This window comes from Scyliorhinus canicula, chromosome 8 (genome assembly GCF_902713615.1).
Source record: "Scyliorhinus canicula chromosome 8, sScyCan1.1, whole genome shotgun sequence".
Taxonomy (NCBI): Eukaryota; Metazoa; Chordata; class Chondrichthyes; order Carcharhiniformes; family Scyliorhinidae; genus Scyliorhinus; species Scyliorhinus canicula.
In genome coordinates this window covers 148,811,768-148,835,961 of record NC_052153.1, presented here as the reverse complement: position 1 = coordinate 148,835,961, position 24,194 = coordinate 148,811,768, and the positions used below count along the sequence as shown (strand labels likewise).

Below are 24,194 nucleotides of genomic sequence, written 5' to 3'. Positions count from 1 at the left end.
CACCTTCTTGGCCCAGCGCAGCACGCACTCCCGATCACTGAACCGGTGGAACCTCACCAGCACCGCACGCGGGGGTTCATCTTCCTTGGGCCTCCTGGCCAGCACCCTGTGCGCTCCCTCCAGCTCCAAGGGCAGATGGAGAGATCCGGCCCCCACTAGCGAATTCAGCATTACAGCCACATAGGCTGTCAGGTCCGATCCCTCCAGCCCCTTTGCAAGGCCCAAGATCCGCAGGTTTTTCCGCCTCATGCGGTGATCCAGCTCCTCAAAGCGTTCCTGCCACTTCTTGTGGAGTGCTTCGTGCCCCTCCACCTTACTCACGAGGACCACGGCCTCCTCCTCTCGTTCAATGGCCTGCGTCTGCAACTTCTTGATGGCAGCACCCTGGGTGGACTGAATCTCTGACAGCCTTCTGTTTGTTTCCTGCAGAGAGCTCAGTACTTCATCCTTGAATTCTTTAAAGCAGCGCAGGAGATCAGTTTGTTGTTTCTGGGCCCAGAGTCTCCATTCCTCTGGAGCTTTGTCGGTGGCCATCTTGGATCCCTTCCCCCGTTTTTTCCTGAGGAGCTGCTGCTGTTTTTTCCACCTTTCCACTCCGAGTTCGAGTCATGGACTGCAGGGAAAGTCGTTCAGCACACCTTCCCCCACCGGGAGACGTCGAAAAATTTCCGTTTTGGGCTCTCAAAAGAGCCGAAAAATCTCTTTAAAACGGGAGCTTCCAAATGTGTGGCTTACTGCTGCATAACTGCCACTCGAAGTCTCTGCCACAGTCATCTTAAATTACACGACCTTAAATTATATCAGGCTGAGCCTGGCACATGCTGTGGACGCGTGACTCTGTTCAACGCATCCGCCCTGAGACCATCCTTTAAATCTCCTCCTAACTCCTCTTCCCATTTGTAATTCAGCTCCTCGGTCTGTTTCTCCTCTGACCCAATAAGCTCCTTATAAATGTCTGAAACCCTCCCTTCTCCCACCCATACTCTGAAAACTACCCCATCCCGTATACCCCTTGGTGGTAGGAGCGGGAAGGTTGAGACCTGCCTGCGTAGGAAGTCCTGCGCCTGCAGGTACCTAAACTCATTCCCTCCCGTCAATTCAAACTTCACCTCCAGTTTCCTCAAGCTGGGAAAGCTCCCTTCTATAAACATATCGCCCACCCTCTCGATCCCTGCTCTCTGCCACCTCAGGTAGCATCCATCTAACGTCTCCGGGGCAAACCGGTGATTATTGCAAATTGGAGACCAGACTGATACTCCCTCTGCTCCCACATGTCTCCTCCATCGCCCCCAGACTCTCAGGGCTGCAACCACCACAGGGCTGATGAAGTACCGTGCTGGCGGGAAAGGCAGAGGCGCCGTTACCAACGTCCCCAAACTAGTGCCCTTACATGAAGCCACCTCTACTCGCTCCCACACGGCCCCGCTCCCACCATCCACTCTGTGCCAGAATTTTTACATTACAAGCAAAGCACAATGGAGGGTGAAAGGGAGAGTTCAGAATTTTTTAAAAAAGGGCAGAATTCCATAATCAGAAAGTCAGAATTCCACCAATAGGCAGAAATTGTATATCCCTCAATTTTATGTGAAGTACGCATACTTCTATGCATACACACACCATGTGTTATGCCTTCTGGTTCTCATAAGTTAAAAATAATCACATCTTAGACTCAAAAAACCTGTAACATGGAGAGCAGCAAGAAGTGCTGCATGTGAATGATCGGTTGGTACATTGTTATTTGGCACATGATTACTGTGCAGTAATAAATGCGGCACCCAAGAATATATATTTACATAGCAATTAGTTCCTAACTTTTTACAAATAATAACAATATAACACTATATACACACACATACATTTATTTATATAGCAGCACTTGGTGACTGGTTGGGAAAATGCCAATAAGGAACTCAAATACCATAAGACCATAAGACATAGGAGTGGAAGTAAGGCCATTCGGCCCATCGAGTCCACTCCGCCATTCAATCATGGCTGATGGGCATTTCAACTCCACCTACCAGCATTCTCCCCGTAGCCCTTAATTCCTCGCGACATCAAGAATTTATCTATCTCTGCCTTGAAGCCATTTAGCGTCCCGGCCTCCACTGCACTCCGCGGCAATGAATTCCACAGGCCCACCACTCTCTGGCTGAAGAAATGTCTCCGCATTTCTGTTCTGAATTTACCCCCTCTAATTCTAAGGCTGTGCCCACGGGTCCTCGTCTCCTCGCCTAACGGAAACAGTTTCTTTGCGTCCACCCTTTCTAAGCCATGTATTATCTTGTAAGTTTCTATTAGATCTCCCCTTAACCTTCTAAACTCCAATGAATACAATCCCAGGATCCTCAGCCGTTCATCATATGTTAGACCCGCCATTCCAGGGATCATCCGTGTGAATCTCCGCTGGACACGCTCCAGTGCCAGTATGTCCTTCCTGAGATGTGGGGCCCAAAACTGGACACAGTACTCCAAATGGGGCCTAACCAGAGCCTTATAAAGGCTCAGTAGCACATCGCTGCTTTTATATTCCAACCCTCTTGAGATAAATGACAACATTGCATTCGCTTTCTTAATCACAGATTCAACCTGCATGTTTACCTTTAGGGAATCCTCGACTAGCACTCCCAGATCCCTTTGTACTTTGGCATTATGAATTTTCTCACCGTTTAGAAAGTAGTCTATGCTTGGATTCTTTTTTCCAAAGTGCAAGACCTCACATTTTCTCACGTTGAATTGCATCAGCCATTTCCTGCACCACTCTCCCAAACTGTCTAGATCCTTCTGCAGCCTCCCCACTTCCTCAGCACTACCTGCCTGACCACCTAACTTTGTATCATCGGCAAACTTCGCTAGAATGCCCCCAGTCCCTTCATCCAGATCATTAATATATATGGTGAACAGCTGCGGCCCCAACACTGAACCCTGTGGGACACCGCTGGTCACCGGCTGCCATTCCGAAAAAGAACCTTTTATCCCAATTCTCTGCCTTCTGTCAGACAGCCAATCCTCAACCCATGCCAGTAGCTCACCTCGAACACCATGGGCCCTCACCTTACTCAGCAGCCTCCTATGTGACACCTTATCAAAGGCCTTTTGGAAATCCAGATAGACCACATCCACCTCCACTGGGTTTCCCTGGTCTAACCTACTTGTCACCTCCTCAAAGAATTCTAACAGGTTCGTCAGGCACGACCTCCCCTTACTAAATCCATGTTGACTTGTTCTAATCCGACCCTGCTCTTCCAAGAATTTAGAAATCTCATCCTTAACGATCGATTCTAGAATTTTACCAACAACCGAGGTTAGGCTAATTGGCCTATAATTTTCCATCTTTTGTCTTGATCCTTTCTTAAACAAGGGGGTTACAACAGCGATCTTCCAATCGTTCGGGACTTTCCCTGACTCCAGTGATTTTTGAAAGATCTCAACCAACGCTTCCGCTATTTCTTCAGCCACCTCCCTCAGAACTCTAGGGTGTAGCCCATCGGGGCCAGGAGATTTGTCAATTTTAAGACCTTTTAGCTTTTTTAGCACCATCTCTTTTGTAATGGCAACCATACTCAACTCAGCCCCCTGACCCTCTATAATTTTTGGGATATTACTCATGTCTTCCACTGTGAAGACAGACGCAAAGTACTTATTAAGTTCTCCAGCCATTTCCTCGTCTCCCATCACTAGCCTTCCGGAATCAGTTTGAATTGGCCCAATGTCTACTTTGGCCTGTCGTTTGTTTCTTATGTATTGAAAGAAACTTTTACTATCATTTCTTATATTACTGGCTAGCCTGCCTTCATATTTGATCCTCTCCTTCCTTATTTGTCTCTTTGTTAACCTCTGTTTGTTTTTGTAGCCTTCCCAATCTTCTGATTTCCCAGTGCTTTTGGCCACTTTATAGGATCTCTCTTTTTCTTTGATACATTTCCTGACCTCCTTTGTCAGCCATGGCTGTCTAATCCCTCCCCGGATAATCTTTCTTTTCTTGGGGATGAACCTCTGTACAGTGTCCTCAATTATGCATACAAACTCCTGCCATTTTTGCTCTGCTGTCTTCCCCACTAGGGTCTGCTTCCAGTCGATTTTCGCCAGTTCCTCTCTCATGCCCTCGTAATTACCTTTATTTAACTGTAACACCATTACATCTGATTTTGCCTTCTCTCTTTCAAACTGCAGACTGAACTCAACCATATTATGATCACTGCTTCCTAAGTGTTCCCTTACTTTAAGATCTTTTATAAAGTCTGGTTCATTACATAGCACTAGGTCCAGAATAGCCTGCTCCCTTGTGGGCTCCATGACAAGCTGTTCCAAAAAGCCATCTTGTAAGCATTCCATGAATTCCTTTTCTTTGGATCCACTGGCTACGTTATTTACCCAATCCACCTGCATATTGAAGTCCCCCATGATCACCGTGACCGTGCCTTTCTGACATGCCTTTTCTATTTCCCGGTACATGTTGCGCCCCTGGTCCTGACCACTGTTAGGAGGTCTGTACATAACTCCCATTATGGTTTTTTTGCCTTTGTGGTTCCTCAATTCTACCCACACAGACTCCACATCATCCGACCCTATGTCGTTTAGTGCCATAGATTTAATTTTGTTCTTAACTAACAAGGCAACCCCACCCCCTCGGCCCACCTCCCTGTCTTTTCGATAGGTTGTATATCCTTGGATGTTTAACTGCCAGTCCTGAACCCCCAATAAGGAACTCAAAGTATTTAAATTGGAGAACCAAAAACAGTCAAAGAGGCAAGTTTATACAAAGCTTGTAGGAAAGTGAAGGGAGAAATAGACAAATTGGTTTTGAGAAGAACTCCAAACAGCAATCACATATGAATTGAAAAACGGGGGTTTTGATTGTTGATTTGAGATAGTGCAGCACAAGCAATGATCCAAATGCTGAGGAGCAGGATGTGTAGGCTGCGGCATACTGCTGGAGACGGGAGTGTTTTGAAAAACGAGCTCACGGGCCTTCAAATCGTTTGGTGGGGGGGGAGAATTTTGATGCACGAGAGAAAGGGCTCAGCCGGTAGTATTCTGGACGAACAGGAGCTTGAGAAAGGTGGAAAAAACACAGGCGAAAACAACGTCCGTGCAATTCTAGAGACAAGATTTTGGATTTTAACAGCCCAAGAATTGAAACAACGGGCACGAGTGGGGAATATTTCAAAGATGTTTTTTAAAAACCCACGCAGAACTACAGACAGACAAGTGCAAGGCAAACAGCAGCCTACTTCAAAAAACTGCGTGGAAGATTTTGGGGGGTCTACCTACATCGTTCTGGCCAGTTGACAGTGATGTCTGCTTATTGAGGAATCCCGGTTCCCCGAGGCAGTGGGCGGGGAGGCAGCAGCTCAGCTGGATGTTGTCCTCAGACATGCGACAGGAGCCTGGTTACTTCCCGTATGAGTCGTTCCGGGAGTGAGTCCAAAGCCACCTGGAGATTACCGAGGACTCTCCGACCTGCGCTCCCTACCTGACCATCAGGCGGGTGAGTGTTTCTCAGCGCCAGCTTCCTCCGGCTCTCCGGGGTCCTCCCTCTCCTCCGGCGCCGGCTCTTAGCTGCCTCTCGGAAATGCCCGCAGTTGTTCCCTGCCGCAGCGAAAGGGCTGGCGGGTCATTGAGTTCCGTTCGGATCGATCACAAATCGGACCGGGTCAAGTCCGCCGACATTTCATTTCTTTCAGCCTCTCGGGTGGTGCGGGAAGCACATCCGGTGACGCAGAAGGGGACGGCCGCGGTGAAAGGAAGGACCCCCGGCCACGAGCGTGGAAGATGGAGAAGCAGCCAAATGTTTTGTTGACAGGTAAGAGCACTCGCCCCAGAGCTGAGCTCTGCTGCGGTGGGGAATGTAACCCCTACCACCCAACTCTCCCTCATCCCTTGGCCGCAGGGATCTGAACACGGGACTAGAATTGTAAATGGGAGGTACCGGGAACAGTACAGAAGCAGTTCACTCAATTCAACTGGTTCCATGCTGGTGTTTAAGTTCTCCTATAATTTTTCATCGAACTCCAGCAGTATTATTCTCGATTCCTTTCTTCCTGATAGGCTTATCCAGCTTTCTCATAAATGCATCCATGCTATTTGCCTCAACTACTCCCAGTGGTGGTGAGTTCTACATTCTCGCCACCTTCTGAGTAAAGAAATGGTTTCTGAATTTCATATTTAATTTCCTAGTTTTCATCTTGTATTGATGGTCCCTAGTTTTACTCATGTGGAAACACACTAAGCCTACTTTAACAAAAGCTCACAATTTTAATTTTTAAGACTTACTATTGATTGGAAGATGTGGGGGGCACAGTGGTTAGCACAATTGCTTCACCGCTCCAGGGTCCCAGGTTCGATTCGCTAGTGAATGTGAAAAATATTGCAAGGTGCTTCACAGAACATAAGAACTAGGAGCAGTAGTGGCAATTCAGCCCCTCGAGGTTGCTCCCGCCATTCAATACAATCATGGCTGATCTCATCTCGGCCTCACCGCCACCTTCATCCCTGCTCCCCATAACCCCTTATCCCTCTACTGAGTTTGTGGTGGCAGTGGAACATGTTAACTGGAGAGAATTGTGGCTCATCTAGGATTGGATTGTTGGGCAAGCAGCCTTAGAACCTAGTCAATAAAACGTGTCAGAGAAGTAGTGGAAGGTTCAGCCGGCTATTGTCAACATATGTGTGAAAACTGACATAATTTTGCTGTTGTTAAGTATGTAGATGAGAAAGAGCAGGGGCCAAATAATAAATCATTGAACTTCAGTGGCAAAGAGAAGCCACTGTTGGCAATTCTGTGGTTACAATCTGTTAAGAGTGGAACCAAGTGTTAAGGAGCAGAAGTATCAAATAATGGTTTGGTCGACAATGTCAATAGCTGCAGGCGGGTCAAGAAGGATGAGCAGCACATTTTCCCCGTGTTTGCATGGGTTTTGCCCCCACAACCCAAAGATGTGCAGGCTAGTTGGATTGGCCACGTTAAATTGCCCCTTAATTGGAAAAAATGAATTGGGTACTCTAAATTTAAAATAAAAAGAATGAGCAGGAATTGTGTACCTTGGCAAAGTCACAGAAGGTGGCACTCATGACTCTGACAAAGTTGTGGCAGGGCAGAAATGTGATTGAGGTGGCACCACATTCAACGGCATTGGACAGGAAAATGAAGTTGGAGATGGGGAAGTAGCTTGCAAGGAGTGCAGAGTTTCTTTGCATGGTGACAGTTCCTGAGGAGAGAGAACCATCATTAACAATGTCAACCACTGGACTGATCATTCAGGGAATTTGGGTTGTCGGTAATTTATTTGGAAAAGCATTAAGGGAGCAGAAGGTTTGTCTCATGGGCATGCTGAAATTAGAGAGGTCATGCCTCAAAACAATGCAGGTCCCAAATCTTTAATCCTAAAATAGAGAGGAGGCAGGCTTGTCTTGATGGGCCAGTGAATGAAGGCAAAGCAGCATCGGCAGCTGAACAAGTGGACAAAGTAATTTGGGAGTTCCTTGCACACATTGCTGTTAAGGTCAAGGAGGGAAGGAGTTTAAGGAGATGGTAGCGAGTGGAGAAAAACTGATTACTTTTACTCTCCAAGGTGAACCTGAGGAAGTGGGCAGTTTAGGCAGGTTTAAGTTTTGAGGTCTGACAGCCTTGATGTGGTGCTGCCTGAGAATAGCTGATTGAGTTTGTGCATCAGGTAACACTGACGGGATTGAGTTTGTGCATCAGGTAACACTGACGGGATTGAGTTTGTGCATCAGGTAACACTGACGGGATTGAGTTTGTGCATCAGGTAACACTGACGTGTGCACCTGTTGGCTTTGTGGGAGCATAATGGGGGCGAAGGACAGGCATGAGGCAGAGCTAGGACTGAGGACAAGAACATTAAACAGAAAATGTAAATAAAATAATTGCAAATATCTGTCTTCAATAGCTTTGTTTTGCAGCCTAATGTTTTGCCCAGCAGATTAAGTGAACACCATACAGTTTGTTGCATCTGGGGGTCGGCTTAGCTCAGTCGGTTTGTGTTGCAGCGTAGGGCCAACAGAGCGGGTTCAATTCCATTCCCGCTGAGGTTATTCATGAAGGCCCTTCCTTCTCAACCTTGCCCATTGCCTGAGGTGTGGTGATCCCCAGGTTAAATCATCACCAGTCAGCTCTCCCCCTCAAAGGGGAAAGCAGCCTATGGTCATCTGGGACTATAGTGACTTTTACTAGTTACATAAATATTGAGTTGTATTTCTTAATGGTTAAACTAGATTATGCTTACTATTGCTGAGCCTCTCATGTTGCTGTTTTAACAATAGGTCCCAATATGTTTACATTTATTATTCCACCAGGTACGCCAGGTGTTGGGAAGACCACCCTTGGTAAAGAGTTAGCTGGAAGAACTGGATTGACATACATTAATGTGGGAGAGCTGGCAAAAGAAGGTGAACATGAATGAAAAGAATATTTAAGTGTTAATCTGGTAATTGTTACAATAGAATGAATTATAATCTAATCTAACCAGTTTACAATTGAATTTAACTTGGCTATTAAAATATCTGATAGCAGACAATTCTAAAAATTTGTTTGTTCCTCAAAAAGATTGATAATTCTTGAGAGCTTTAAGAATATTTAAGTCTTAATCTGGTAATTGCTACAACAGAATGAATTATAATTCATTCAGGGTAGCACGGTAGCACACGTGGCTAGCACTGTGGCTTCACAGTGCCAGGATCCCAGGTTTGATTCCACGCTGGGTCAGTGTCTGTGTGGAGTCTGCATGTTCTCCCAGTGTGTGTGAGTTTCCTCCGGGTGCTCCGGTTTCCTCCCACAGTCCAAAGACGTGCAAATTAGGTGGATTGGCCATGCTAAATTGCTCTTAGTGTCCAAAAAGGTTAGGAGGGGTTATTGGGTTATGGGGATAGGGTGGAAGTGAGGGCTGAAGTGCGTCGGTGCAGACTTGATGTGCCGAATGGCCTCCTTCTGCACTATACGTTCTATAATTTAATCTAACCAGTTTACAATTGAATTTAACTTGGCTATTAAAATATCTGACAGCAGACAATCCTAAAAATTTGTATGTTCCTCAAAAAGATTGGTAATTCTTGAGACCCTTGGATTGTTATTACTTCGGGTGACAGTGGTTAGCACTGCTGCTTCACAGCGCCAGGGATCCAGGTTCAATTCCCACCTTGAGTGACTGTCTGTTTGTGGAGTGTGCACTTTCTCCTCGAGTTTGTGTGGGTTTCCTCCGGGTGCTCTGGTATCCTCCCACAGTTCAAAGATGTGCAGGTTAGATGGATTGGCCATGCTAAATTGTCCCATAGTGTCCGAGGTTACTGGATAGAGCATGGAAATGGGCCTAGATAGGGTTCTCTTTCGGAGAGTCGGTGCAGACTCAATGGACCGAATGGCCTCCTTCACTGATTCTATGATTCTGGTCAATATTTACTGCCGGTCTTCATTGACACAATTATACCTTTTAATATCTTGAGTAACTTTCCACAAATGAAGCTGGTGGCATGGAAGATTCTTTATCATAAATTTGAGTTAGCTTCTTGAATTTAAGCAAGTTGTTAACCCAGTACTGAACTTTCATGAGTTGTGGAAATGATTTTCAGCAGCCAGACAAATTAATCTTGGCCTTTGTATTGGGCAGCACGGTAGCATAGTGGATAGCACAATTGCTTACAGCTCCAGGGTCTGAGGTTCGATTCCCCGCTGGGTCACTGTCTGTGTGGAGTCTGCACATTCTCCCCGTGTGTGCGTGGGTTTCCTCTGGGTGCTCCGGTTTCCTCCCATAGCCCAAAGATGTGCAGGTTAGGTGGATTGGCCATGATAAATTGCCCTTAGTGTCCAAAATTGCCCTTACTGTTGGGTGGGGTTTCTGGGTTATGGGGATAGGGTGAAGGTGTGCGGTTGGGAAGGGTGCTCTTTCCAAGAGCCGTTGCAGACTCTATGGACCGGATGGACTCCTTCAGCACTGTAAATTCTTGGGGGAAAAAAGTAATGCATTTATGCATTTTCAAAATATTTTAAGAGTTGGGACAAGAAATCTGTAATACCACGATGCTGAATGTTAATGAAAGTACAAGGTGATGAAAAATGTTTGCTCTGAACAATACTGTTATCAGCGATTCTTCCACTTCTCTATCAGTTTACCTGCTTAAATTATTTAACCAAGGCTTATCCAAGTAATTGTATTCAAGTAAATGGACAGACATTTTGCATTTGGATAACAAAACAATGAAAAGTAATAACCACTGCTCAATGTTATTGGTAACGTTTTCCCATTATTTTATAGTGTTCATGTTCTGCGGCAGTTGTATGTTTTGCTTGCACTATTTTGCAAGATGTGTATTGATGTAATTTATGCATCGCTTTCTCTCAGAATTTATGGTTCTGGTGGTTCTGGTCAAAAGGGTAAACTGTGTTGTATTTTTCATGTTCTTGTAAAGGTAATCTGTATGAAGGCTATGATGAAGAATATTCATGTCCCATTCTGGATGAAGATCGGGTGAGTTTTGCGATTGAAAACCATACTGTTGGGCAGCTTGGTGGTGCAGTGGGTAGCATTGCTGCCTCACAGTGCTGAGATCCCAGATTCAATCCCGGCTCTGGGTCACTATCCGTGTGGAGTTTGCATATATTCTCCCCGTGTATGCGTGGGTTTCGCCCCCACAACCCAAAGATGTGCAGGGTAGGTAGATTGGCCACACTAAATTGCCCCTTTAATGGAAAAAATGAATTGGTACTCTAAATTTATATTTAAAAAAGAAAACCATACTGTAATGCAAAATGAATTGCAAATTGTTGAGCAAATTAATTTTTTTCATTTTATCACACTTTGTGAAAATTGGTTTAATTCTTACTGCAAACTGTATAGTTTTGGATTCTGATCAAACTGCTCAGTCACGAAACCAAGACAGTTGGACAAATTTCCAGTTATTTTATCTTGTACATATTTTGAGTGGGCAGAAATAAACTCGACAATCCCAAAATTGATATTTTTCAGATTAATATTTACCATATTTTAATGACTGCCTCTCACACCTGTAGTATTATCTTCAGTTCTGAACACCACACCTTGGGAAGGCCTCCGAGGAGTACAGCATGGATTTAGTAGAACGGGACTTGGATTCCAAGGGAAAATGATAACACAAACTAGCGATGTAGTCCCTGGAATTTAGAAGGTTATGGGGAGACTTGATTGAAGCTTTTAAGATATTTAATAATAAATAAATTGAAGAGTAGCACGGTAGCATGGTGGCTAGCATAAATGCTTCACAGCTCCAGGGTCCCAGGTTCGATTCCCGGCTGGGTCACTGTCTGTGCGGAGTCTGCACGTCCTCCCCGTGTGTGCGTGGGTTTCCTCCGGGTGCTCCGGTTTCCTCCCACAGTCCAAAGATGTGCGGGTTAGGTGGATTGGCCATGCTAAATTGCCCATAGTGTCCGAAAAAGTAAGGTTAAGGGGAGGGGTTGTTGGGTTACGGGTATAGGGTGGATACGTGGGTTTGAGTGGGGTGATCATTGCTCGGCACAACATTGAGGGCCGAAGGGCCTGTTCTGTGCTGTACTGTTCTATGTTAGTACCCAATTCATTTTTTCCATTAAGGGGCAATTTACCCACGCAAATACGGGGAGAATATGTGCAAACTCCACACAGACTGCGACCCAGAGCCGGGATCGAACCTGGGACGTCGGTGCCATGAGGCAGTAGTGCTAGCCACTGTGCTGCCCTAGCTTTCAAGATATTAAAGGGAATGGCCTACATCTTCTCCTATGTTCTTATGACAGGGCAGATAGAGGGAATCAAGTTCTCGTTGGTTGGGAAATCTAAGGGGAATAGCCTAAAGATTAGAGCCAGGCCATTTGGGAGTGAAGTTAGGAAACACCTTGACACACAAAAGGTGGTAGAAGTTTAGAACCCCCTTCCACAAATGTCAGTTGAAGCTGCGTTAATTTTCAATTTTAAACCTGACATTGATAAATATTTGTTGACCCAAGGTATTAAAAGACAGGAGTGTAGAGTTAGGTCACAGATCAGACAGGATCTCATGGTGGAACAGGCTGGATGGGCTAAATGCCCTATCCTTGGTTTTGTCATTTTCTTTCTTTCCCTTCTCAACCCGATGTCACATCAGCACTAGCTCGCTAAATGAATATTTTATTTAGTGTTGTCCTCCTATCTACTCCCTGGAACCCTGCACATTCTTTGTTTTCAAAAAACAGTCCAATTATCTTTTGAATGCCTTGATTGAACCTTCATCCACCACACTCTCAAGTAGTGTATTTTTTTTCCTAAGAAATATTTTTATTCAAGAATTTTAATTTATACCAGACAAAATATTCAAACTATTGAAACAAACTTTTCATATTTACAAAAATATCCCCGATGCAACCACACCCATCCTAACCCCGTGTCCTACCAGTCCTTTAATAAAGACATAAAATGCTGAAAAACGCAGCAGGTCTGGCAGCATCTGTGGAGAGAGAACGACTTTCTCTTTCAGAGCTCGAGAGAGAGAAATGTTATGAATTTTATACTGTTTAAGAGGGAGCAGCAGGTGGAGCAAAATAAAAAGTCAGCGGTAGGTGTGAGCGAGCTAGGCGAGATTGCACAAAGATGTTTCTTTTTAATTTTTCAAATTAATGAGCAATTTAGCTTGGCCAATTCATCTGCCCTGCACATCTTTCGGTTGTGGGGGCGAGACCGACACAGACACAGGGAGAATGTGCAAACCTCACACAGATAGTGACCCAGGGCTGGATTGAACCCAGGTCTTCAGTGCCATGAGGCAGCAATGCTGATGCACAAAGATGTTTAGGGCACAAGGTAGAGGAAGTGTTAATGGCAGTGGTAAGGACGAGAGACGATACTGATAGTGGATTAGATTGGCATACTATATTATTTTATTTTTTAAAAAAAATAAATTTAGATTACCCAATTAATTTTTTCCTATTAAGGGGCAATTTAGCGTGGCCAATCCACCTACTCTGCACATCTTTTGGGTTGTGGGGGCGAAACCCACGCAAACACGGGGAGAATGTGCAAACTCCACACATACAGTGACCCAGAGCCGGGATCGAACCTGGGACCTCGGCGCCGTGAGGCAACAGGGCTAACCCACTGTGCCACCGTGCTGCCCTGGCATACTATATTAGACAATATATTAGAAAGATTGGTGCTCAATGAAAACAGGGCGGGATTTGGGGCAAAATAAATTTTTGGATTAACAAAGTTCCCAGATGGAGGAGAAAGTCCATAGTCTAAAGTTGTTGAACTCAATGCTCAGTTTAGTTCAGAGGTCTATAACGTGCTTAATCATAAGATGAGGTGCTGATCCTTCAGTTTGTGTTGGGCTGCACTGGAACATTGCAGCTGGCCAAGGACAGATGTGTGGGCATGAGAGCAATGGTGAGTTAAAATGGCAAGTGACAGGAAGGTTGTGGCCATTCTTGCAGGCTAACTTAAAAGTGTTCGGCAAAGCAGTCACCAAGTCTATGTTTAGCCTCCCCAATGTAGAAGAGACCACATTGGGAGCAGTGAATACAATAGATCAAATTGATGGAGGTGCAAGTGAAATGATACTTCACCTGAAAGGAGTATGTAGGGCCTTGGACAAGGAGGAGGTAAAGGGGCAGATGTTGCACTTTCTGCAGTTTCGTGGGATGGGAAGGGGATGAGGGATTGAGGGTGATGAAGGTGAGAAACAGGGTGTTACAGAGGCAGCGGACCCATATATTTAGAGTTCCCAATTCATTTTGTCCAATTAAGGGGCAATTTAGCATGGCCAATCCACCTGCCCTGCACATCTTTGGGTTGTAGGGGTGAAACCCACGCAAACACTGGGAGAATGTGCAAACTCCACATGGACAGTGACCCAGAGCTGGGATCGAACTTGTGACCCCGGTGCTGTGAGACAACAGTGCTAACCACTGCGCCACCGTGCTGCCCTCCCTGTAGAATACTGACGGGTGGTTGAGGGGAAGATATGTTTCCTGGTGGCATCATGTTGGAGTTGGTGGAAATGATGGGGGATGATCCTTTGATTGTGGAGGTTGGTGGGGTGATGGGAGAACTGTCCCAACTCGTGAAAGGGTCAAGAATGAGAGAACAGTATTTTCTACTTGATGTGAAAAGCACACATTTCTAATTTTTTTTGTTTGTCATCCCGGGAGCTCTGGATTTGTTTTCCTTACCTTTCCCTTGACTGTACCTGAATTTTCACTTCTTTGAAGATCGCCCAATGTTCTGCTACCATTTTTCTTGCCAATCTTTAATTCCTATTTATTCGGTCCAGATCTGTTCTTATTCCATTAAAGTTGGCATTCCCTCAGTTAATTATTCTTGCTCTGGATTGTTCTTTGTCCTTTTCCTTGCGATACAATGATCACTGCCTCCTAAATGTTCTCCTACTGATACTTGATTCACCTCATTTTCCAGAAACAGGTCTAGCAATACATCCTTTTTCCATACTGGAAACATAATGCTGTAGAAAATTTTCCTGAACCCACATTAGGAATTCTGGACCCTCTTTGCTCATTACATGACTACTAGCCCAGTCTATATTCAGATAAAATCCCCCATTATAACTACTCTATAATTTCTGCGCCACTTTGCAATACCCTTGCAATTTTTTTCCTCTGCGTCCTTCCTATGTGTTGGTGGCCTAATGTTGGTATGACAGGCTGAAGCCGGGTGGGCAGACTGTGACAATTAACTGCTAATCTACGAATCAGCGTCCATTGGCTAACCAATCAGCACTCTCTTTTCTGAAGTTAAATTGTTGTTCCCTTTGCATTTGGTGTTCTGGTGAATGTCCTGATAGAACAGAAATGTTTGACAGTGTGTGTGTGTTTAATATTTATTATAGTACGTTCCCATAAATTTATCTCCCAATCGAACAATCTGTTTTGCAGGTGGTTGATGAACTTGACGATAAGATGAGTGAAGGTGGGATAATTGTGGATTACCATGGTTGCGACTTCTTTCCAGAGCGCTGGTTCCATATTGTGTTTGTCCTTCGTACGGATAATTCAATTTTATATGACCGATTGGAAAAAAGGTACTAAAAGTGTTTGTCTTGACGTTTCTGTTTATCTAAAATTTAGTATACTCAAAATATTCTTCCTGCACATTTGTGCTGTCTACATTAAGTACATCTTCCCCATCCCTAAAAAATCATCCAACTGACCCAGCAATTGAATCAACTCTTTTGGAGAGGGAGCAGGGAATGGTTAAGTGAGGGTAATGATAAGTAATGTTATGTCGACCGGTCTACCCCGTTTGGTACGGTTGACTGAACAGTTTTCCTCCAACATCTCTCTGCTTTCATCCAGCTGGGTGGACTGCTTTCATCTGGTTCTGTTAAATGTAGCCAGAGAATCATGTGCAATGGCCTCTGTTCCTTTTCTCACACCATTCCCTCAGGTGTCCCCAGGATATATCCTTGACCGTGGTATTTTTCATCTGCATGCTGCCTAATGGAGACATCTAGAAACACAGCATTATTTAATAATCTTTATTAGTGTCACAAGTAGGCTTACATTAACACTGCAATGAAGTTACTGTGAAAATCCCCTAGACGCCCACTCCAGCGTCTGTTCGGGTACACTGAGCGAGAATTCAGAATGTCCAATTCACCGAACAAGCACATCTTTTGGAACTTGGGGGAGGAAATCGGAGCACAGGGAGGAAACCCACGCAGGCACAAGGAGAACATTGGTTTCCTCTGAGTGCTCCAGTTTCCACATGTACGCTGACACTAGCTATACATCTGAACCATCTCTCTTGACCCCTCCACAGTCTCTAAAATGTCTGACTGCTTGATACCCAGTTCTGGATGAACAGAAATTTCCTCCAAGTAAATATTGGGAAGACTGAGGCCTTTGTTTTCAGTACCTGCCACAAACCCCATTTGCTAACCAATGGCTCCATCCCTCTCTGACTACATTGCTGCCATATTTGATCCTCAGATGAGTTTCTGATCACATCTATCGCCAGAATTGCTGATTTCCAGCTATGAAACGTTGCCTGACCAAAGTCCTGTATCAGATTATCTGCATCTAAAACCCTCACCCCCATCTTTGGCACCTCTAGACTCCGATTCCAATGCATTCCTAGTTGGCTCCCACATTCTAAACTGGATAGTATCCAAAACTCTGCCAGTGTCCTAATTTTGCACCAAGACATGTTGATCCATCACCCTATTCTCACTGACCTACATTGGCTCCCATTTAAGGCAGTCCTCCCTTTTAAAATTATCATTAACATTTTCAAATCCCTCTGTTGGCTTCACCTATCTCTATTTTTCTGATCTCCTCTAGCCCAACAGCTTGTGGATATCTGTGTTTCTACAATTCTGCACTTTAGAGCAAGCCTGATTTTAACCTTTGCGCTATTGGCTTTCAGCTGCCTCGGCCACAAACTATGGAATACCCTCCCGAAACCGCTCTTTCTCTTTTCTTCTTTTGAGGAGCTCCTTAAAACAGAGCCTCTTGTCCAAGTTTCAGATCACCAATCCTAATATCTCTGTTTGTGACTGTCAAATTTTGTTTGATAAGGCTCCTTTGAAGTGCGATGGGATGTTTTACTGTGTTACAGGTGCTATATAAATGCAAGATGTGTTGCTCCTGTTGCTTCCCTTTTCTGTCCCAGGGCATTGATGTCAATTGTAGCACTTCTTTTTTTTCTTTTTTAAAAATAAATTTAGAGTACCCAATTGTTTTTTTCCAATTAAGGGGCAATTTAGCGTGGCCAATCCACCTATCCTGCATATCTTTGGGTTGTGGGGTGAGACCTACGTAGACACGGGGAGAATGTGCAAAACCCACGTGGACAGGAAGCTGGGGTCGGGATTGATCCCAAGTCCTCCCTCACTGGTTGGGCCAGCATTTATTGCCCATCCCTAGATGCCCTTCAGAAGGTGGTGATGAGTTGCCTTCTTGATCCGCTGCAGTCTTTGAGGTGTAGGTACGCCCACTGTGCTGTTAGGGAGGGAGTTCCAGGATGTTGCCGTAGTAACAGTGAAGGAATGGCGATATATTTCCAAGTCAGGGTGGTGATTTACTTGGAAGGGAACCTCCAGGTGGTTGGGTTCCCAGTTATCTGCTGCTCTTGTCCTTAGAGGTGGTTGTGGGTTTGGAACGTACTGTCTTTGACCTTGGTCAACTGAAATTCATCTAGTACGGGAGATGAATATTTCTACTGATGTTCCTTCCTCCTGACCCAGTCAAGTACAAATGAAAATTGCATGCTTGAATGACTACAAGTTAAAGATTAAACTTGCCCATTTGCCATTCTCTTCCCAGTCCATAGATTCTAACATACGCTTCAGAATATTTGGTCGTCTCATTGCCCATGCAAGATCAACTTCATGATTGTATTTTACTTTTGAACAGAATGAATAAGCCCTCTGTGGCACATAACCCATTATGGATTTGTGTAACTGTCCTTTTGTCTTCCATTGCTGAAACAAAATATATGCACCATTCTACAAGTTTGTTCAAAGTTAGCAGTTTTTCCTTCCATTTCCCTTGTGTTGCTGTAACATGTTGGCATAACACATCTACTTTATGATATGGTAATTGACACTTCATTTTTTTCTTCAGGAATTACAGTGGAAAGAAACTTCAGGACAACATTCAGTGTGAGATTTTCCAGACTATATATGAAGAGGCTATGGAGTCATATCATGAGGAGATTGTGCATCAGTTACCCAGCAACATGCCTGAGGACTTGGAAATGAATTTGGAACAGATTATACAGTGGGTTGAACAGTGGATGAAAGATAACAATTAAATGCTGGCCATAATGGATGGGCTTGTGCTAAGACGACAGACTTGTGTACAAATGCTAACTGTAATCGGAGGCGATAGCTGATTTTCATTCAGCTGACTTGGAAATATTTGTGAAAAATCACTGATAGTTTAAGCAGTAACAAAGAACCTTTAGTTCTTTGTAATTAAAGATTTAATTATTTGTCAAATATTTACAAACAAAATTCAGTGATCATTGTAAATATTTTTCTCTTGCATTAAATATATGAATATGGTGAATGGTGTGAGAGTTTTTTTAAATTAATGAATTGAATGATGTCTATTCTAAACAAATGATATAGTTTGAATTAATGTGATTCTTTGTTTTTTTTAAAAGAAAAAAGGTAAATAAAATTGCTGAAAAGCGAGACATGTTGCTGAAGCACTCATCGGCTCAAAGGCAAGGATGCCAAATTTCAAACTATTACAACACTTTATATCATATGGGGGAGCCGACAGTTCTCCATTGCTTTCTCTTGCATTTGTCTGATAAGTGCAAGACTAAAAGCTTCCCTTTTCAGCAATATTTAAGTTCGACACTACCAATTGGCTGTTCTTAATAATAATAATTGCTTATTGTCACAAGTAGGCTTCAATGAAGTTAGTGTGAAAAGCCCCTAGTCGCCACATTCCGGCGCCTGTTCGGGGAGGCCGGTACTCAAATGAATTGAACCCGCGCTGCTGGCCTTGTTCTGCATTACTAGCCAGCTGTTTAGCCCACTGTGCTAAACCAGACCCTGATTTAATAAATAACGCTAGGGGCTGTTTAGCACAGGGCGGGGGCAGCACGGTGGCACAGTGGTTAGCATTGCTGCCTACGGCGCTGAGGACCCAGGTTCGAATCCCAGCCCTGGGTCACTGTCCGTGTGGAGTTTGCACATTCTCCCCGTGTCTGCGTGGGTTTCACCCTCACAACCCAAAGATGTGCAGGATAGGTAGATTGGCCACACTAAATTGCCCCTTGGAAAAATAATTGGGTACTCTAAATTTATTTTTTTTAAAACGAAAGCACAGGGCTAAATCGCTGGCTATGAAAGCAGGCCAGCAGCACGGTTCGATTCCCGTAACAGCCTCCCCAAACAGGCGCCGGAATGTGGCGACTAGGGGCTTTTCACAGTAACTTCATTTGAAGCCTACTCGTGACAATAAGCGATTTTCATTTCATATTTTAAATAATTCTTAACAAATGGGTAATTCAGCCGTGATGAGTTGTAAGTCGAGGGTTTAGGGGAGGATTTGAGGGAAACATTTTTACCCAGAGGATGGTGATGGTTTGGAATGCACTGCCTGGGAGGGTGGTAGAGATGGGTTGACTCACATCCTTTAAAAAGTACCTGGATCAGCACTTGGCACGTCATAACATTCCAGGCCAAGTGCTGGCAAATGGGATTAGGTCAGTTGTTTTTCATGTGTCGGTACAGACTCGATGGGCCGAATGGCCACTTCACTGTATTTTTTCCGTGATTTTGAACTCCCTCTCAATGGCTGAGTGAACATAATAGTGCCAGCTGTGATACATTGGGTAACATGCTTACCTCTGAATCAAAACGTTTTTGGATTCCAATCCCACTTCAGAGATGTAAATGCATGTAAATGCAAAATATTAGTCAACAGTCCAGGGCAGTGATCCAGAGGCAGTGCTGCGTTGTCAGTGGTGATTACTTTTTTTCACTCCTCCATGGGCCTCGCTGGCTGGATCAGCATTTTTGTCCATTCCTCAGTCACCCACATTGCTGTGTATCTGGAGTCAGATAGAGGCAAGACCAGGGAAGAATCATCATAGAATTTAGTGTAGAAGGAGGCCATTCGGCCCATCGAGTCTGCAACGGCTCTTACAAAGAGCACCCTACTGAAGCCCACATATTTACCCTGTCCCCATAACCCAGTAACCCTCACTTAACATATTTTGGACACTAAGGTCAATTTAGCATAGCCAATCCACCTAACTTGCACATCTTTGGACTGTGGGAGGAAACCGGAGCACCCCGAGGAAACCCATGCAGACTCGGGGGGGGGGGGGGGGGGGGACGTGCAGACTCCGCACAAACAGTGACCCAGCCGGGAATCGAACCTGGACCCTGGAGCTGTGAAGCAACTATGCTAACCACTATGCTACCATGCTGCCCACTGGGTGACAGATTACCTTCCCTAAAGGACAGATTGAACCAGGTAGGTTTTACTTCAATCAACAATGGTTTCATGGTTCTCATTAGGCTTTTAAATACAGACGTTAAACTGAGGCTCTGGTTGCTTTCAGAATATGCGTAAAATATGCCATTGCACTATTTTGAAGAACAGCAGCCTACTTGATTTCCTGGCCAACATTTATCTTTCTACCAACATCACTAAAACAGATTATCTAGTTGATTGTGGGAGCTTGCTTTGTGCATACTTCTTGTTTCCCAACATTGAGAGTTGGCTTTGGCTGTCAAATGCTTTGGCGCATCCTTGAATCATGAGAAGTGCTATTGAAATGCAAGTTCTTAACTAATGCCATGAGTTAGAATATCGCAGAGTAATATGGAGAAGGGGCAAAACTAACTTCTTGGAATGCTGATTACCCACCCACCATTTTAATTGTTTCTGAACAAATGTGAAGTCATACTTAAGTGCGTTAGTTATAGAGTATGTATTTAATACTCTCATCTGGAAGGAGAAAGGCAACAATACTTGCACAGAAAAGTTTAGATACATCTGCACCATTGTGAAAAGCAACTTGGTATATGCCAAAAGAAATGTGACAATTCAATCAAATGTCATACATTTTAATTTCACTTATTTACAGTATCACTAACTGCTGTCTGATTGGGTGTTGTTTTTTAAAGTTAAAATAGGACTCCAAACTCTTGGTATATCCATCTTATTTTCTCTGTTTTAATGTAACCTATCAGACATGACTCCCTGATGAATAAAATCTTTGTTTAGTTTTCCCCCTTCACAAACAACTGTTTTTACAGCAACTGGGAGTCATGTTCTGATGAATTATTTCCATAGCCTGATCTATTCTGGTTTGTACAAGATGATAAACACACTCTATTCAGCAGAATTAAGTTTTTCAAGTAATTCGAAGCTTTTGAATCAAAATTTTGTAATATTTCCCAAGAACACAAATATTCAGTGCAGAGGTTACAACAAATATAATCTCTTAAACATCCACTGCCCCGCCTTTATTTTTCTGCATTAGGTGTAATCCCAATGAACAAGGGTGAGCCAGATGAGTTGCATCAATTTCCTTTAGTGAGCTGCAGAAGAAAATGAAAGAGACCCGTTTATTGAAACTTTCACTGTTTCACCATTGAAGAAGGGTTTATTTCCACTATACTCTTTTCACGTCATTTTATGGTTCTCAACCAGAGGATTGCATGGGTGAACAATTGTTATCACTCTACCTCATTGGGTGCAGTAATGGCTTGATTATGTTACGGAATGTGGCAATCCAAAGGCTTTAGACGAATGCTCCAGAAAATAATGAGTTTGTAACTCCTGTGGTAGAATGTGAAATCAGCTAAAGAAAATCTGAAAATTAAAATAAACCCTGCCACCTGTCAATTCCAGCTGCTGGACTGCAGAGTGAGAAGCTGAACATGAGTCAGTGGGCCCAGCTACCATGTGTAGTTGGATTTTCAGGTGAGAAAGGAAAGTGTTAAGATGTGCCTGGCCAGTTTTGTACTTGGGGGGGGGGGGGGGGGGAAAAAAGTGTAGTTGGAAGTCCTGATAGAAGTAGACTCCAGCCTGATGTGTTATGTACTCTGGCATAACACAGGCTGCAACTCGATGCAGCTTTGACCAAAAGATACTCCAGACTTTGAAGTAAGTTCAATGTGATTTATTGAACCATCAGCAGTTCTCGGAGTTCGACTCCCCTGCTAATCTTGCTATAGCAACTCAGTCTAACGAACCAGTCTACTCTAAGCCACGTGGTGGGTGTGATGCTTCTGATCTGCCCATGTCCTTGTCTCGAAGTGTCACCTGTGGAAAGAGGCAGAGCATATGTGCCCTGTTCGTGTCTTGACTGCTCATTGGTCGTGTCCTATTCTATGTGTTCATTAGCTGTATGTCTGCATGTCATGACATCGCCGGTGCTCCCTCTAGTGTTTACTTAGTTGTAGTGTATTTATATTAACCCCTTGTGTATACATACAGTGATGCATATCACTGGGGTAGCATAGTGGTTAGCATCAATGCTTCACAGCTCCAGGGTCCCGGTTCCCGGCTGGGTCACTGTCTGTGCGGAGTCTGCACGTCCTCCCTGTGTGTGCGTGGGTTTCCTCCGGGTGCTCCGGTTTCCTCCCACAGTCCAAAGATGTGCGGGTTAGGTGGATTGGCCATGCTAAATTGCCCGTAGTGTCCTAATAAAAGTAAGGTGGGTGGGGGTGGTGGTGGGGGGGGGGGGGGGTTGTTGGGTTACGGGTATAGGGTGGATACGTGGGTTTGAGTAGGGTGATCATTGCTCGGCACAACATCAAGGGCCTGTTCTGTGCTGTACTGTTCTAAATCTAAATATCACCACACAGTCAACCATCATACCCATTGCAAAAGTCACCCAAATCATCTATCCAGAAAAAGTCACTTTCAGTTTGGTCCAGGAACAAACTTGACTCCACATTCCCTGGTGGTGAGAAGGGAGTTCCTGATGGGATGTGGTGACTCTCCTACCTGAGCCGCACCTGGAGGGCGGTGACGTCTCGGCCGGCGGGGTCACGTGGGCCTGGATTTCCGCCATTTGTTTTCGGGGAAAGGCGGAAAGTTTTCCCGGATCCGACCAAGTGGGAAAGGAGCGATCGGGACCGGTAAGAGCGGGGGGCGGGAGTGAAGGGAGCCTGGCGATCTTCCCTTTCAGTGTGAGCCGCTCTCCAGTGAGAGAGGGACGATCCTGACGGAGTGACTGCATTGCTCAGTGCCCGACAATGTCCCTTTAATCTTCATTCAGCCGCAACTTACTTCTTCCTTCCGCCCTGCAGTCTGTCGGAAAGAGAAAGATTTGTTTCTGACCTAGCAAGAGGCATCGGTTGTCGCCTATCTGTTTAGTTGAAGTACAGATTATTGAAGCCGGCTGTTGTTTCTGCAACCTGGCATTTTGAGATTGACCCAACAAACTGCACTGCCGACACATCAGTGATGTAAATTAACCACATTGTCAGGGAATGTTTAGAGTGAGATTCATTATCCTCAAGTGTAAGTATACAAGTAAATACATATAATATCCGATTGATCAGATGTTGATTTGCTCCTCATCCACAGAAACCTCCTCCAATTTAAAATTCTCAACGTGTTCCCAAATTCTCCAATGGCCTTGCTCCATCCGATCGCTCTATAGCCTTACCCAGCCCGAACACTCTGACAAGAGTTTTATGTGTTGTGTTGTGTCATCCACCCCCACCTTGGCCCTCAGCTCTCCGAAACCTCTCACTTCATGGCTCCTTAAGTCCTAACTCTCTGACCAATGACCAAGCGTTTGATTTCCTGTGGTAATTGCTCCTCCCACTGAGTATCTTTCTTTCAGAGTATGTTCCTGTGCAACATATTGGGTTGTTTTGCTATGTTAAAGATGCAAAATGCAAGCTTTTGTGCTTCAGAATAAGTGTCCGATTATGCAATGCCTTAGTCCTCTGCCAATGGGATAGGACCATTGACTGATCAGAAAGTCCAGGACTAAAGTTTTAACGTGCATAGGCGCTTATTTTGTTTCTACAACAATTCACCTTTTTCCGTTTTCTGTTGTCTGCCACTGGATTCTTAAACACTGAAATCACCTATGATTATAATGTGACAATTTGTTTGCCTCTTGATGACTTGAAGGCTTTTGTTCATCCTTATTCATCAAGGTGGTAATCATTTTTTGTTCAAAATCTAGATTAAACATAACTTTGTTGCAGGTTTAGTTATTTATTGCCCAAAATATGTGATGCAGTTGAGCTAATAACTGAAGGAGAAAGATACGCTTCAGAAATGTTTTTAAAATTTGTTTTTACTCCAACTTTATCCTGTTGTGTGTGATGATTAATTTTCCTGTATAATTTCCAAACCCACGACCACTCCCACCTGGAAGAACAAGAACAGCAGATATCTGGGAACCCCACCACCTGGAGGTTCCCCTCCAAGTCCAACTCCCCCTCCAAGGGCAGCATGTTAGCACAGTGGGTTGCACTGTTGCTTCTCAGCTCCAGGTTCCCAGGTTCGATTCCCGGCTTGGGTCACTGTCTGTGCAAAGTCTGCATGTTCTCCCTGGGTCTGCGTGGGTTTCCTCTGGATGCTCCGGTTTCCTCTCACAAGTCCCAAAAGACGTGCTGTTAGTAAATTTGGTCATTCTGAATTCTCCCACTGTGTACCTGAACAGGCGCCAGAATGTGGTGACTAGGGGCTTTTCACAGTAACTTAATTGCAGTGTTAATGTAAGCCTACTCGTGAC

General features: G+C 44.5%; 3 protein-coding genes and 1 long non-coding RNA gene across 9 annotated transcripts in view; 2 read left to right on the top strand and 2 right to left on the bottom strand.

Moving 5' to 3' along the window:
• The window catches only part of rad17 (RAD17 checkpoint clamp loader component), a 94,163-nt gene extending 88,543 nt beyond the window's left edge, over positions 1-5,620 (bottom strand). Inside the window, exon 1 of one of the 2 annotated variants that reach the window (XM_038805398.1) lies at positions 5,474-5,620. The gene's annotated coding sequence lies outside the window, so the exon portion shown is untranslated. Of the gene's footprint in view, positions 1-5,271 lie in introns of both variants that reach the window. The other variant, XM_038805397.1, reaches the window with a different exon arrangement.
• ak6 (adenylate kinase 6) lies at positions 5,583-18,025 on the top strand. 2 transcript variants are annotated; one of them, XM_038805406.1, is made up of 5 exons: positions 5,583-5,803; positions 8,317-8,409; positions 10,423-10,481; positions 14,888-15,030; positions 17,577-18,025. In XM_038805406.1, exons 1-5 carry the CDS (start codon positions 5,773-5,775, stop codon positions 17,713-17,715), a joined length of 465 nt encoding a protein of 154 aa, XP_038661334.1. In that variant the 5' UTR covers positions 5,583-5,772; the 3' UTR covers positions 17,716-18,025. The 2 variants fall into 2 exon arrangements, with proteins under 2 accessions (XP_038661334.1, XP_038661333.1); XM_038805405.1 differs by having other exon boundaries at positions 14,888-15,033; positions 17,579-18,025.
• On the bottom strand, positions 15,049-22,673 carry LOC119970570. The gene is made up of 3 exons (XR_005461647.1): positions 22,442-22,673; positions 19,321-19,526; positions 15,049-15,461 (listed from the first exon to the last, which is right to left on the bottom strand). It is a non-coding gene; the product is annotated as an uncharacterized LOC119970570 (long non-coding RNA).
• Positions 22,470-24,194, top strand: part of ccdc125 (coiled-coil domain containing 125) — an 83,610-nt gene continuing 81,885 nt past the window's right edge. For 3 of the 4 annotated variants that reach the window (XM_038805404.1, XM_038805402.1, XM_038805401.1), the window contains exon 1: positions 22,756-22,960. In XM_038805404.1, coding sequence (XP_038661332.1) covers positions 22,930-22,960 — 31 coding nt within the window. In that variant the 5' untranslated portion in view covers positions 22,756-22,929. Of the gene's footprint in view, positions 22,576-22,755; positions 22,961-24,194 lie in introns of those variants that run through there. The other variant, XM_038805403.1, reaches the window with a different exon arrangement.

Excerpts from the sequence above, each read along its gene's own strand:
- ak6 (XM_038805405.1), top strand. The coding sequence starts at position 5,773 with ATGGAGAAGCAGCCAAATGTTTTGTTGACAG. Across the intron at positions 5,804-8,316 it reads GCCAAATGTTTTGTTGACAG|GTACGCCAGGTGTTGGGAAG; the intron begins GTAAGAGCACTC and ends TTATTCCACCAG. Across the intron at positions 15,034-17,578 it reads TATGACCGATTGGAAAAAAG|GAATTACAGTGGAAAGAAAC; the intron begins GTACTAAAAGTG and ends TTTTTTCTTCAG.